General features: G+C 45.1%; 2 protein-coding genes across 7 annotated transcripts in view; both read right to left on the bottom strand.

The window, feature by feature from the left end:
• Positions 1-228: 228 nt before the first annotated feature.
• LOC117135530 (ribosomal RNA-processing protein 8) lies at positions 229-1,512 on the bottom strand. The gene has a single exon (XM_033295799.1). It carries the CDS (start codon positions 1,444-1,446, stop codon positions 370-372), a length of 1,077 nt encoding a protein of 358 aa, XP_033151690.1. The 5' UTR covers positions 1,447-1,512; the 3' UTR covers positions 229-369.
• Positions 1,513-1,655: 143 nt separating this feature from the next.
• LOC117135529 (mitogen-activated protein kinase kinase kinase kinase 5) overlaps positions 1,656-15,083 on the bottom strand; it is a 48,159-nt gene continuing 34,731 nt past the window's right edge. For 3 of the 6 annotated variants that reach the window (XM_033295792.1, XM_033295794.1, XM_033295795.1), the window contains exons 4-15: positions 12,156-12,254; positions 11,613-11,911; positions 10,806-10,893; positions 10,456-10,519; positions 7,906-7,944; positions 4,451-5,588; positions 4,264-4,390; positions 3,846-4,199; positions 3,342-3,785; positions 3,059-3,280; positions 2,872-2,998; positions 1,656-2,805 (exon numbers count right to left, since the gene is read on the bottom strand). In XM_033295792.1, coding sequence (XP_033151683.1) covers positions 2,706-2,805; positions 2,872-2,998; positions 3,059-3,280; positions 3,342-3,785; positions 3,846-4,199; positions 4,264-4,390; positions 4,451-5,588; positions 7,906-7,944; positions 10,456-10,519; positions 10,806-10,893; positions 11,613-11,911; positions 12,156-12,254 — 3,101 coding nt within the window. In that variant the 3' untranslated portion in view covers positions 1,656-2,705. The remainder of the gene's footprint in view (positions 2,806-2,871; positions 2,999-3,058; positions 3,281-3,341; positions 3,786-3,845; positions 4,200-4,263; positions 4,391-4,450; positions 5,589-7,905; positions 7,945-10,455; positions 10,520-10,805; positions 10,894-11,612; positions 11,912-12,155; positions 12,255-15,083) is intronic. The other 3 variants (XM_033295797.1, XM_033295796.1, XM_033295798.1) reach the window with 3 other exon arrangements.

Genomic DNA, 15,083 nt, shown 5'->3' with positions numbered 1-15,083 from the left:
AATGTATGGTCAGATTTCAATCGTTAAATTTCTAAATAATTTTTGGCCTGGGAATTCGAGTGATTTCTTTATCTTTTATAGATCTTGGTCGCAAGTATCAAAATAAAAGGCAAGGCGCTATGTATCCGACAAAAATTTTTTATCGGTGACCTTTTTTTTGTTGCTAAAAAATTACGCCTTATCAACAATTTGTATATATGGGACCAAATACTAATAGACCAAAACACATTTGTAAAAATTCCAAATTTATTGCGGTTCCTAGGGTTCCTACATTAAATTAATGTATCTATCTATAAGTGCATTCTTTGTCTTGGTTTTTTAACAGTTCGCAAAGTCGGAAATCTACTAATGTCATCTACTAATATCATCCTATCGCTTGCGATACAAGCAAGGTTTGAGAGAGAAAGCTTTCATCTTGGTGTTCTTGGGCACATGACGCATCTTCTTGAATTGGAAGAAGTAGAAATAGTTAACAGCCACATCCTTCTTGATAAGATCGAATCCACATGCATGGAGGCAACGCACAAACTCCCGCACATCCTCGAATCGCGACTGAATCTCAGCGATATAGACACTGCCGTGCAGCTTGAGCACTCGATTGGCCTCCAGGAAGAACTCGTTCAGATCCGTGCCCATTAGTGAGAGGCAGTATACGGCCACGTCCAGAGATCGAGCTTGAAGTGGAGTATCCGTCATGTTGCAGGCAATGATGTCGCTACGAGCAGCCACCAAGTCCATGGAGTACACCTTGTTGGGCACGGATTGTGCCAGTTTGCCCTCGCCGCAACCAAAGTCGCCAATTATGGCTGTTTTGGGTATCTTCATGATGGTCTTGATGATGCGATTGAGCGGATTGATGGGCCACTTCTCCACCTGCTGACGGTAGCCAGCGTGATAGGCCTCGAAGGCGGAGCTATCCTTGCGGAAAAGTGCCTCCGCCTTGCGACTGGTCGTCGAGTAGAGCTGCTCGTTGATGTACCGGAAACGTCCGCCCAGGAGTTCCGATTGCAGCTTACTGGCCAGCGAGTTTGCAGCCGGCGCGGGTGAGCTGGTGGCCGCCATGGCCTTCACAGCCGCCTGGGCCAGTTCGGGTTTCAGTTTCAGTTCCTTTTTGCCACCTTTTGTTGCCTGCGTTGGTGGTCGCTGTTTCTCGATTCTTCCGGACATCACCTTGTGCATGGCCCGGATGCCATCCTCCACATCGTCGTCGTCATCATCTGAGGAGTCAAGAGGTCCTCTGACCTCACGGTAACTGAATTTTCCAGCTGCAGTGTTCACATTCAGATTTTCTTCTGGCACAGCGCCCTTCTTCTTTTTGGGCTTCTTTTTTTTGGGTTTCTTCTTCTTTGGTTCTTTGGCGGCGACTCCACTTCCGGAAGTATTCACCGGCTCGAACTCAATGATATCGGCTCCTGTCTCCCAGGGCGGCACTTCGAAAGGCTTCATTTTGCGCTGAAAAATTGTAAACAAATGAAACACGTGAAGTCTACGTTCTATGAGTTATCGTACTTTTCGATAACGATACAGACGCATTTTTGAGAAATGCCTAACGCGTTTTGACAAAAGAGTGCGGGCTACTTGAAAAATGTACATATTACTCAAAATTGTCTGTGAAGAATTTAAAAAGGTTAAAATAAAGGAGAAAACCATTTCTTTCACGTATTTTTTTATTTTTGCACTAAGCTAGAGTTCAACAATTTTGTGAGTTTATCTGGTTGTTTTTCTCTGTATTAGTTTGTAATTTTCGGTTTTTGCTTTGTTGTTGTCGTATGAACTAAATAACTTAGCATCTAGTAGAATATTTATACAACTCAATCGACAAAAGTGCTGTTCGGAAAGTTGTCTGTTTTCATCGCTTATCTTATAGCCTAGAACCGTAACTATGACAATCAGTTTACTTGTTTAACATACAGATACAGACCATTAATTTGCATTTATTTTGTTTTGAATTCGTGTTACTAGGTTAGAAAAGTCTTACTAACTAATTTTGTTTCCCAACAAACCGTATCATCCTATATCGCATTCTTCAATTTCTCGATCTTGATTTTCCGTTGCGGTTTGAGCCAATCGAAAGCAGTTTAACCAGCTAAAAACATTGCGATTTACAATTGCTATAGACTAAATATAATTGTTTAGTTCTAATTGCCTTAGTGGGTCTCGAATCGTGTGGATAATTGCCTGTTTAAGTGTATGTATACGTGGATTCTCCTGCTGGCTGACTATTTGGAAACGTATCTATTGGCTTTGTGAAGCGTTTACACAAATCTCTAACATAACTATACGTAGCGATTACTGTAGTTCATTAAGGTTAGTTGTATAAATTAAAGCATTTCTTTGTAATACAAAAATATAGCTACAACGGAATCGGGTAGACGCAGACGTTCCATATATATCGAGTGATCGGCAGATCTAAAGATAGCGATTCGGGCCGAGTATCCCCGTCAGTGTGCAAGATATTGTGGATCCCTTCTTCGAAGACCGCCGCTTCTAGGTGCTGTAAAATTGCGCTAATCTAAGCTATCGAACGCTCGGCATGCAACTGGCTCTCTCTAGTCATCTATGATCAGTGAACTCACTGCTTAGCCTACGAGTAATTAAATTACATTTAATAGTTGACGACGACGGCGGCGACAGCCCTTAAAACTTGTGTGGTGAACCGGATTATATTTAAAATATAACAGTGGATTGGGCGGGCGCCCATTAGCTTAGTAGCTAGCCTCGTGCCCGGCCAGAATGTACAGATCGTGTCCCTCCTCGCTGCCCAGGGAGCCGGTCCTCAGCAGCTGGCTCTCCAAGGCCACAACCCTGCAAGAAATTGAAGTAACCTTTTACTCAAGAGTTCTGAAAAGAAAGAGTTAAAGGTTTTCATACTTATCGCTGCCCAGCAGCCTGTAGGTGCGACTCATGTCCTTGATCTCCTGCGTCACCTCGCCATTGCGCAACGACTTTCCCTGCATGCCGTGCTTATGGAATGCCAAAACGCTGTCCGGTAGACAAACTGAAATCGATTCGCACAATGAAGGGCATATCTTCTGCGAATGCATATCCAATCGCTTACCAATGCTGTCCACGTTGAAGTCAAAGTTGAGCTGCGATACCATCTTCTTGTGCTGCTTGGGGTTCCCCTGCAGGGTGACCACCTGAATCAGATTGCCGTAGCAGACCAGAATGGCGTCCTTCTCCACCTGGTGCACACGCACCACCTTCAGCAGGTCGCGTCGCGGCACCATCGTGGCCATGGCGTCATATTCCAGGTCCTCCGAGTGGAACCAGCTGGCACCTGCAATCACGGAATTCCATTATGAGCATATCTTTGATTTCCAATCACTAATTGCACTCACTGTTCATGTTGATCAGCTCCAGCTTGAGGCAGCCGTTCATGGCCTTTCGTACACCCGTACACACAATCGGGTATTCCAACTCCGGCGTGATAATCATCTCGAATACGGGCGTATGTCCATTCTGAACGCAGCCGTGACCTCCGCCCTGAATACTGATGGCTGGCCACTCGCACTGCTTGAGCAGCATAAACTTGTTCAGTGGATCGTACCACTGCATCAGGAAAATGCCGCTGGGCGTCGCGCCACAGAGGTATTTGTATCCGTTATACGGATTTCGTGTGACACAGCACTGTGTGCAGCACTTTGTGTCCGGCACCTTGGTGGTCAGAGCGAACTTGCGCGGAACCAGTCGCTCCGGGATCTTGTTCATGTGCAGCGAGAAGCGTACCGTCTGCTTGGAGTGCAGGGCCACCAGGTCGTGCCTGTAGAGCTGGCAGGATTTTCCTGAAAAATGGGTTGCATTATGTACAAGCTCATCCAATAAAGCAAGAATCTTGCACCCACCTGACAGACTCATAAGCACATCCTTGATGACATACAACCAGGTGGTGCGGCGCGGGAACAACTGATCGATGGCCGCGTCGTGCAGTTCGTTCATGTTGAGGTTGTAGATGCCCTCCTCGGCGCCGATCAGCAGATGCTGGTCCCGCGTCTCCGGATGAATCCACGAGGCGGTGCAGTGCACGCGCAGTGGGCAACCGTTGAAGATCTTGGAAAAGCAGGCGCCCATGTGCACCTTGGGAGTGGGCGGCAGTCCGTTGGAGATGGGTCGAGGTGGCGTGTGACGGCGTTTGTGGGAGCGCTTCGGTGGTACCGGTGGGGTGTTGTTCAGCAGATCCGGTTGCGCCTCCTTCTCCGCTGTTTTATATAGAGAGAATACTAGTTAATTTACGTTTTTATTGAGTATTGCACATGCACTGACCTTCGTCATCGTCCTGGGTGCCACCATCGCTCAGGCTGCGTGTCCTCGAAGACTTGCCCATGTTTTCGAGCAACCCAATCAGCTGATCCATGGAGCTATGGCGTCGAGGCGAGTCCTCCAGACCATTCTGGGAATTAAAATAGAGGTAGTTAAATAGTTGAACCCATTTTAAGTTGTATTCCCTCACCTGGTTGTTCTCATGTCGGTAATCACAGTTATTGCCCGCCGAGCTCGATCCCGCTGGCGTTTCACCAGAGCTGCTCCTCAGCAGGTTCTGGTAGAGATGCGAGGAGTTGCTCGACGAGGGTCCATCGTTATCCCTGGATCCGGTCGCTCCCGCTCCGGAATTCGCCGTTGGGCTATTGGAATGCGAGAAGCCATCGCCTGCCGACTTTGTAGCCGCTTGGGGAAGAGCATCCAGCTCGTGCTTGTCCAGGAGGCCATTGGTGCCACCTGCTACTCCTCCGCTGCTGCTTATGTTGCTGCTGCCGCCTCCGTTGCCGCCTACGACTGCATCGCCGCTGGAATTATCGAGGAGTAGGAGGCGATTATAAAACGAAGCTGATGACGCAGAGGACGAGATGCTGGATGTGATCGGCGCATGGCCATGGCCGTTGTTCGAATTCGAATTGGAGTTAACGTGCGGATGTGCCGCCTGCGATGCCTGAGCCGCGGCGGCGGATCGGTAGTTGCTGCTGTAACGCAGATAGTGCGCCGCAGAGGCGGAGCATCCGGATCCGGAACCGTTGCCAGCACCGGATCCGTTCCCAGGAACGGCGGCAGCAGCATTATTCATGGCCACATCGGCAGCCACCAGTTCATCGTCGTCGGCATCGATGCTGGTGGTGCGCAGGTTGGACATGCCGAGACCCATGCCAAATCCCATACCCATGTGGCCAACCACATGGGAGCGCATGCCCAGGTAGGCACTGAGACCTGGCATGGAGGCCAGCGAGGCGGACGAGCTGATGTTATTGGCATTGGCGGTCACCAAGCCGCTGGATATGGACGAGGTCATTGGATGGTGGTGATGGTGTTCCTGCTGTGCCGCCTGATGTGCCTGCTGCTGCTGCTGCTGCGGCAATTGATGGGGCTGATGCTGATGCAGATGATTCGGATGGTGGTGATGCTGGTGGTGCTGTTGGTGCTGATGATGAGTGGTGCCGACTGCTGCGCCTCCGCTGCTGCTGCTGCCGTTCGCGGCTGCCCCGCCTGCTCCTACTCCTACTCCTCCTCCTCCTCCGGCGGCTCCTCCATTGTGGGAGGAGCAGCTGCACTCGGCGGCGAGTGGATCTTTGGTGTCGCTGTTCAGTGGCAAGGTCGCTCTGCGGAGCGTTTCAGACAATCGGATGGATTCGAGAGATCAAGAGAAGAGAGGCGAGAGAGAGAAAAGAGAGCCGAGATGTTGAGCGTCCTTCTTCGATCGGTTAGGTAAACACTATATGGCTATATAGCTTTTCGATTTCTTGTTGTTCGGGGGGTGGTGAGAGCGTGATTGGGTGGGTTCTGGTGGTTCTGTTGTGGTGGTTGAGTTCGAGTTCGAGTTTCGTGTGACGGAGGAGGCAGGAGGAGCTGACCCCCGGCTCATCCTGACTGGCATGCAATTGGGGTCCCTTATTTGTGTTTGTGTCTTTTTGTGGCATGCAATCGAATTGATAAACTCCCGATGGGCAAAACCGCAAGGGTGGCAGTAGAGTGTTAAGCGGATTACGCTTTTAATGAAATTATTCGCCACCCGCGAGGGTTAAGCCCACTTATTGGTGTCCTAGTTGGTAGTTGTTTTTTTTATATTGGACGCAAGGTAAATAAATAAATAAATGAACTAATATGAAGCCATAAATTATGCATGAGATGCAAAACACAAATGCTCAAAGATACACAAAACACATCGCAGCACATTCGCAATCACACACACGCAAATGAAAATGGAAAATGCTTGAATAGAAAATTGCCTCGCACATGAATGCACAGAAACAGAAACAGCATGGGAAGCAAACACAAACAATAAACAAAAAAACAGCAGCAAAAAATTTCCAAAAAAAAAAAGGAAAGAAGAGAATTACAAAAAAAGCATGGAAAATTAATTCTAAAAACAAAATGCCAGGAATGTTGGCCAAATAAAACAAGTCGGAATCAAGCAAAAACAAACAGAATTTGCTGGAAAATCTCAACAGCTGCTTGCGATGAGGGCAAGACGAAAAGTTGGCCCAAGGAATACCATTTTCCATTTGCCGAATTAGTTTTCTGAATTTTCAGTTGATGTTAGCATAATTGCAATTTGTTTTCCATCGTCTTGTTTCTGAAGGCCAAAAACAGCTTAGACCCCTCGAAATCTCCTCAATCACTGCGAGGGCCAATAATGCTGCATATTTCAGAGGATTTCGGGTCCTAGATTGGACAAATCAACACTGGACGATCACGACTACGTGTGGACCTTGGCTGTCCAATAATAATAATAACAATAAAAGCAATGCGACACCCATTTGCACACACATCAAATAAATAAACAATAAACATGGGAAAAAGGGTCCAGAGGCTGGACAAATCGAGCGTCCATCGATGTATAAATTCTCCCTTAAAAAACAAAAAAATATATATATAAACCAATTGTTCCGTATAAATTAGTTGAGAACTGCTTTTCTGGTTTTGCACCCGGCCAAATAATTGAGCCATCGAAGGGGTCATTTTCGGGCGTCCCACGGTGCGTATGCTCAACGTGCGTTTTTCTTTCTCGCTTGGTTATTTTATATTTGCTCTCTCTCTCTCTATTTAACGAAATTCCTCGCATTTCCCCATGGCTTTCCATCGATAGACAAAGGCAAAAGTTTAGGCGGAATAAGAGGCAAAAGTGAACAAAGCCTCGCCCAGACAATAACCGACAAAACAAAGAAGTTGGCCAAACAAAGAATGCGAGAGCAACAAGAAGAACTAACTTATAAGATGGTAGATGGAAGAGGAACAGCAACCGTAACTTAATACGGTTTAAATGGACGCAGAACGAGCCGAAAAAAAAGGAACGTAATGAAAATGTAGCATGTATATGGGATGGGCCATCTGCCTGGCCGGTAATAAACCAAGGTGGCCACAAGATGAGCTGCTGCTCCTGGTTCATAATGATAATGATGCAGCAGCTCCGGCCGTGAGGATTTTGCGTGTGTGTGGGTGCGGTTTGGCATCTGACGGCTGCCAGGATAGCAAACACTCATTTGCATGTGTGTGTGCATGCATAAATGTGAGAAGGTGGCGCAGAAGAACCAAAACATAACGTATTCCCTTGGTGAGATAAACTTAATGCTATACCAAAGTCAAATGTAGATGATTTCCTTTATTTATGCATTTTTTATAGAAGACAACCCGAGCTAGTTCTAATGTAAGAACTTGTATTTTTCAGTTAAGAAATGATTGTATACTGAATTTAGAATTCACAGTCCAAATATCATTATCAATATTTTGCAGACTAGTTATATCTTTCAGTGTATAGGTGGTAGTGCTTATGAGTGTAAAGTATGAGAAATGTTGGGGTTAGTGTGGGTCAGCTAGATCTATGTGGGAGGGGTGGGTGCTTTTGTTTTGAGGAGTGGGACACACCGAGAGCCGAGGCTCGAGTCTAAAGGAATACATTAGGTAGGTGGGTGTAGTTACCTTAGCTTCAGCTCCTCATCAATATATTGTAAGAGGCTCCTACAAAAATCAAATACAAAAACAAAGATACGAAAAAAAGGAAAAATAAAATAAACAGAAAATTTCATTGTGTTTAGTTTGACATAAGAAAGAAGTGGAACAAAATACAAAAGTAGGAAAAGTAACAAAGTTAGTTTCGAAAAATTATTCAGCAGACCCAAATAGAAAACTAAAGCTACTTTCAGATAACAGCAAAAGTATTAATAATCTCAAGAACTTGTAAATATCAGAGTGTGTTGTAAACGGGGTTTTGGTTTTGTGTGTGTGTGCGTGTTAAATTTAAATCATTATCCTTTAAGGCCAGCAGCAAGGACATGCCCAATTAAACGCATCAGCTAATTTGCCATGTTCATAATTCTGCCTAATGTCATCTGGCGCAGCCCATTACTCCACTTAAAAAGCAGCCCATAAACGGGATATTAAAAATGTGGCATTCCTTGGCTCATTTTCTACCATCATAATCTTTTTCCTCTGCCGCCTAGGCAATTAATAATTTTCCCTTTTTTGTTTGCGCCCTTCGCCGCAAAAATAAAATAAAACAAAAAAACAAAATAAATTCCTATTATACTTTCTGCTTATGACGGTTTAAATGAAATTAACCATGACGGTCGAGCGGCCCCAAGGAGAAGGAAAGGCGTAAGACGAGACGGCAGCTTTTGAAAACTTTTCGGGCGCCACAAAGCAAGCGGATGTGGGCGTAGTTCTCGGGGTGGGGCGGGGGCGTGGCACTTAGCCAGAAAGTCGCTTGTAAGTAGCGCTCAGTACATTGAAATTGGCGCAGCCGTTTTTATGGCTTCAATAAAATTGGGCATCAGCATCGAAAGTGGGCTTCTTAGGAGGAGCTCCCAAAATGGGGAGGAGACCCTTTTGGAGCCGCTATCGCATGCATATAGACAGAGTGACTTGGCTTTGTTGTCTGCGACGCCACTCGAACGGCGGCTGCCGCAAAGTGTTTGCCACATAACTCAAATCGAGCACTTCCAGACTCCCGTTTTCCCAACCCACCCACCATGCCACCATCATCGGCGGAGGGCTTATTAAACGTGCCACTCCCCTTCATCGGCGGAGAACAATGTGTAATCGTTTAAAATGACAAATGGCGCCTCATTCGTCTAGTACACTAAGAAAAAACTTTTCGAAAATTCTATAAAACAGTAAAAACAATTTAAAAAGCTTGTTTCTATATTCAACTAATTAGTTGCAGTGCTTTTACTCCTTTGATAATCAGGTAAGTTTTGGCCAATTTATGAAGTACTGAGTTCTACTTTTCCTAGCAAGCATTGTTCTCACTGCACTTGACATATTGAAGCTGCAGTTGCGTGCCAACTCGGCGTATGCTTGATGTGCCATCCATCTATCCTCCGCTTTTCCCGCTCCAGTTAGCTGTTGCGTTAATTGATTTCTTGGAAACTTTTGCCTGATCCCCAGAACCTGCCACTCAATGCTCGCTGCTCGCAGCTAGTTTCAAGTGCGCTGGCATCTATCTGTAGCTGTAGCCCCAATTTTTCATGGGATTTTTCTTGCAAGTTTCTTGTTTTCCGAGCCACGCTGATCCGGGGAGCTGAAGGCTGCTTATTATTATTATGTTGCAGGATACTTGGCAGGGAGGGCTTTTTTACGCCCCCGACGTAATTACTTCTGGCTGGCAATTAAATAGCCCACAAGTTTGAAGCGCCCGCCTGGGGAATCGTGGAAGCCAGGTTGCAATTATACATCCGAGAATGGAGTAAGGGACTGAGACTGAGACTGGGACTGGTGCTGGGATTCGCCACTCGTCCGTGGAGTGGATGAAAAATGCACAAGTTAGGAATTTTCCGGGGCAGAGACACGTAGCTGCAACTAAGCGCAAGCGTGTGTAGCAGCCATATACACATGAAAATGCAGCAGCATTTCAGCAAAATACGAAAGTAAACACAGCTCCCCAGGAACGTGCAACTAAAAAAATGGACTGTGCCACAAGCCCAAAGTTTCGAGCAAATTACACAGGGCGCGTGCTGTGGCCTTAAGTTTCCATTTTGGCCAGCATAAAAAGCGCAACATGCAATGCCGTTCGGAATATAGCCCCTTTATTTTGGCTAACCTTAAGGACATGTTCATAATCAGGGTGCCGCTCAATTTCGGTTTTGATCGCTCGGCGCTGGGACTACAAGTACAGAAAGAGAAAAACGTAGAAATGGCTATAGAATTGTTTAACTAATGGCATGGCCAATGGTTCGCCTGATGCATCCACACACTGTGTGGGAAAACTTCCATATGGATGGGTGATTTTAAAGCTGGTGAATCCACAGGCAGCATTTACAAGCTTACAAGTGTAAAGTGTGTGTATGTACATAGTGGAGTGTGTTTGTTTCTGTTTTCTTTGTGTGTGAGTGTGTGAACTGAAACCGAAGTACCAAAACTGAAGCGGATCTAACCCGTTTCGCAAGTAAGAAAAACCATAGACAAAACTGTAGCATAGGTCCAGGCAAATCGGAGGAAAAAGCAGTAGGAAACGGGTTCGTCGGCACTTACATGTCACTGGGTAACGTTTCGGGACTAGAAGATCGCTCATTCCACGTGGAGTTCGTCGTCATGCCTTTGGGGGAGAAAAATATATCGAAATTGAAATAATAATAATAGTATAATAATCATAGATCTTGAGAATCTGTTAGTTACATTGGGAAAATTTATTACAAAGCTTTCCAACGTTTTAAGCACCACGCATACACGTAGTGACGAGGCGCACCGCATAAATCTTTCACAAATAAACAACACACTTCTCAAGAGCTATGAAACTATAAACGAATCTTCAGGTTTAATGCGCCAAATGCAGTAATAAAATTTTATTTCCTGATTTTTGCAGATTTCCCTCATAAGCTCACCTGTTTTTAGTGTGTGATTTTGCGCTGGCACGCCATTGGTGCGTGACGTCATTTTGCTGGCAATGCGTTGTGGCACTCCTGCCACAGACTGAAAAGTGAAAAAAAAAACAAAAAATGGTAAAGAAAACTTTATAACTCACACTTCGCGAATGGACCTTCACCACTTCGTCGTCACTTATTTGGCGACAAAAATTTTCTGGCTGCGATAAAATCTCATAAATCAAAGTCATATTGGGATTTTTGAGCGTGATGGGTTATTTCTTTTTCGCAGCAAAGTAAGCGAGCTAAGTAAAATTTGAATATCTAAGGCCAGGGAAACTTATTTGCCACCGGCTGCTAAAAGTTTGCCAAAACATCGAAACAAATTGAAGATTTATGAATTGTAAGGAGCCATGAAAATGTCTTTAAAATGGCCGCCCCTGCTGGTGAAGCAATTAAACTTAAATTCGATTTTGCATTTGCAAGTGTCGTTAAATAAGCTTAGGGACCAACAGTCTAGACAGCTGCATTAGTTTCGACCGACTTTGGTGGCCAATTAATTAGGTCGAGAGCTGGAGGAGCGGAGCAAAGCAAAGCCAGAAGCATAAGGCCCCAAAAGTGTCTAATGGCGCACTAAATCGTTGACCAATCCCGAAACGCAGCAGAGCTGAAGAGTTCTTGGAGTTCTTAGCTTTAGCTTGGTTTTCCCAACTTTACTCTGGCTTTGCCGCTTTGACCCACTAAAAGCGTAAATAAATTACGCAAAAGGTGCCAAGTGGCTGCTGCCATCCCCAGACTTATCTGACCCCATTCCTGCCCAGCACTCACCTCCTCATCGCCATCGAGATAGTAGTAGAACTGCGGGTTGGGGCTCTGGTACTTCTGCAGCAGCTCCTTGGCCACCCGCAAGGACATCTCGCACTGGACGAAGGGATGCTGCAGCAGGCGCTCGGCGGTGGGTCGCTTCTTCGGGTTCTTCGTCAGCGCCGTCTTGATGAAGTTGTGGAACGTGGGGCTCCACTTGTCCTTGTTGTTCAGAGTGGGCGGCTTGAAGCCGCTCTTCGACATCAGGAATAGGGCGCGCATCGGGTGCAAATCGAACATCGGCGGTTGCAGCTCAGCCAGTTCTGTTGTTTAGTGGTGTACAGGAAAATATAAAAGTAGTAGAATGTTCATAAGTGGTTTTCCTAGCAGTACTAACGATTTTCTAGCGCTGATTAAATTGATTTTAAGTATTTTGGAATTTAGAGTGCACCAAATACGACTTTATTATTTATTTACTATCTAAACTACTTAAATAAAATTTGAAAATACAGCACATTACATCGTTTTATTATTAAACATAAAATAATCTGAAATAAATTCACTCACCGATTGCGGTTATGCCGCAGGCCCAAATATCACATAGTTGATTATAGCCACCCTTGCGTTCCACGGCTGCCACCTCAGGAGCCATCCAGTAGGGCGTACCTAAAATAATTTAAAAAAAATATATATGTATGAGTTAAAAAACTGATTATATAAATATCCAGGCTATCGATACCCATATGGTTTGGCTGCCTCAGCTAATTATGCAACATTCACACATTTAATTTCATTGCCGTCGATTATGTTGCTCTCATTTATTCATTGTGCCGTCCAAAGCGCTTTTATTTAATTTAATTACCGTTTTTTATGCGACAATGTGAGAATTGTGCAAATAAACAAATTGCTGAATTATGCAGAGCGCGGTAATCAAAGCCGGTTGGGTGGAAATGGCATTTGCGACACATTTTGCTCTTCATTTCGGGCGCACGTTTTATGATCGCAACAAGGAGTGGAGCTAATGCGTCCATTACTCATACGCCATGTTGCAGCCAGGCAACAATTTTGCCACACCAGCAGCAGCAGCATAGTAACAGCATCTGCTGGAGTAGTTTCCTTGGATGGATGGCAGCCACGAGAAAATTAATTTTCGTCTCACTTGACAAGTGGATGAGTGGAAGTCGTCGTGGCAGTTAATTGTATTTTCAATTTAATTAAACCACAACGAAGGTGGAAAATCAGGTTTGATGCCGGCTCTCTGATACCTTGGCCAAGTTTAACTTACGGTTTTCGGTTTCCCCAGGGGAAAACCCCAACGCCCGCTCCTCCAGCAGCACCTCGTCATCATCATTGTTTCCGCTCTTGTTTGAGCTTCGATCCGGCAAAGTGATTCGGAATCGAAAGGCTGAATTGAAAGCATCGAAGCAATGCGAATTCCCTGAACTGAACTTTCGCATGCATTTTAATTAAAGGCCAACACAAACAAGTGCAAACAAACACACAGCGAAACTGATACAAAAGAACACACACACACACACACACAGTGAGGGGAAAGCAATTTTATCCACAAAGTGACAGCAACAACAGCCAGTCAAGTATCATTTTGTTAATTGCTGAAAAAAAGGAGCAAAAAACGGAAAAAAATCGTGCTGGCATTAAAGGAGACAGCAGCGAGCAGCTGAATTAAATGTCAAAAAACAAACGGTGGCAGGCTTTTAGGTTTCTGCATCTATTTAATGCCAAGACGCATTTCCGTCAACTCGCGAACTGGGAAGCATTAAGGACATCCCACACACACACCCACATTCGCATATTCATGTTTATGGCATAACTGCGGCTGAATAAGCGAAGTGGGCGGGAAATGGATGGGAAATGGGTGGGCGGTACGGCTCAGGGCCACCGAGGTGGAAGTTTCTGCTCATCGTGTGTTGCCATTGACTTGTTAATGACACTAAACACAAGCGTAAGCACCTTTTTATTGAATAATAAAAGCGCCAGGCTGTCGCCACCACCGTTTTTTTTTCTCTTCCCGTTCTATCTTCCTGCCTGTTCCAACTCCTTTTTCATCTCAGTTGTTTGTTTATCTTGGCTACAAGGACGAAGATTCACTGGGAAAATAAAACATTGCCTTGATGGTTACTTCTTGGTGCAGAATCAACTCTTTAAGATAATATTCTGGATAATAAAATATTGACTACTCGACTTTAAAAACAAGCACAGAATAAAGGACTCGAGTATTGTGCATTTATTTATGTTTAGCAGGACACTCTAATCCTGTACATTTTTCTCAGTGTGTCGCCTAAAAATATGCAACCTCAAAAAGCTTGAATATCTGCCATTGTAACAATCGATAGAAGCTCAGCAATTGACTTATGTGCATATGCATGGAGTACAAACGATTCGATGTTGACCTCGTCCTCCTGTGCAGACATTGTCGATGGGGGCATAAAGGAGCGTGGTGTGCGTGTGGGTGGGTGTGTACTTATCACCGCATTTGTCACAGCAGTCGCCACAAAATCTGAAATGGCAACAACTACATAGACACAATGGCATTGTGGATCTGGAGTGAAGAGCACTCGGAATGATAACAGTAAGCGGACGTCACATTGTTTGACAGCTTCACACAAACAGGGGAAGATAGTGGCATGGAGATCCCAAACAATCGACCACCTAACCACCCAGCACCACCCACTCGAATCGCTGTCACTAACACTGCACACTCTGCCACATTGACATGCCACAAAAGATGCTCGCTCAGCTCGAAAACGTCATGAAAATGCAGCCAAAAGTGGCAACAAAGAGCCAAAAGGAAACAAAGGATCATGGCAACCTCAAGGTCGTTAAACTTGGAGATTTGAGTTGCCGCCTCCCCCCTTTGGTACTGTCTGTACGTATGTATGTGTGTGTATATAGTGCGTACTTTTTGTTGGCATTTTTCGTTGCACAAATTGCAGTCCATTAATCACATGCACTGCCAACCAACTGCGGAATTGTCCATTCAAATAAATCTGGAATCAAATTAGCGCTGCGGGAGCTTGCTTTATGGCAGCTTTTCGCTTTTACGACGGACTCAAAGGACAAAAGTCGGCATTAAAAATTAAACTGCTTTGTCGTAGTAGGATAAAATCCAATTTGGCGTAAATGAAATCAAATCAAATGCCGGTTTTTATGATGCCCCTTCTTCAACGCTATCTATTCACTGCGAAAGTGTCATGAACTTTAACTTGGTTTAGATTTTATTAGCGCCAGGACTCATGGCTCTTTTCTTAGGCGAACTGAAGGACATGAACTGAGTGAAGTGAGTGAAGAGCCAGCTGTCATAACTTAATTAGCTGGCGAGTGTCAACGGCCCGATGAAGGGTTGTGCGAATTTTAATTAAGTGCAGAGCGAAAGGCATTTCAAATAATTAATTGTGCGCGGACAGTGGGTTGTGGCACTTCTGGGGAGCTTAACTGATGGCCACGCGTAACCGCAAAATCTCATTTGCAAAGTCT

Source organism: Drosophila mauritiana, chromosome 2R, assembly GCF_004382145.1.
Source record: "Drosophila mauritiana strain mau12 chromosome 2R, ASM438214v1, whole genome shotgun sequence".
In the NCBI taxonomy this organism is placed as follows: domain Eukaryota; kingdom Metazoa; phylum Arthropoda; class Insecta; order Diptera; family Drosophilidae; genus Drosophila; species Drosophila mauritiana.
Note: the sequence above shows the minus strand (reverse complement) of the source record. Positions and strands in the feature narration are given on the sequence as shown.

Excerpts from the sequence above, each read along its gene's own strand:
- LOC117135530 (XM_033295799.1), bottom strand. The coding sequence starts at position 1,446 with ATGAAGCCTTTCGAAGTGCCGCCCTGGGAGACAGGAGCCGATATCATT.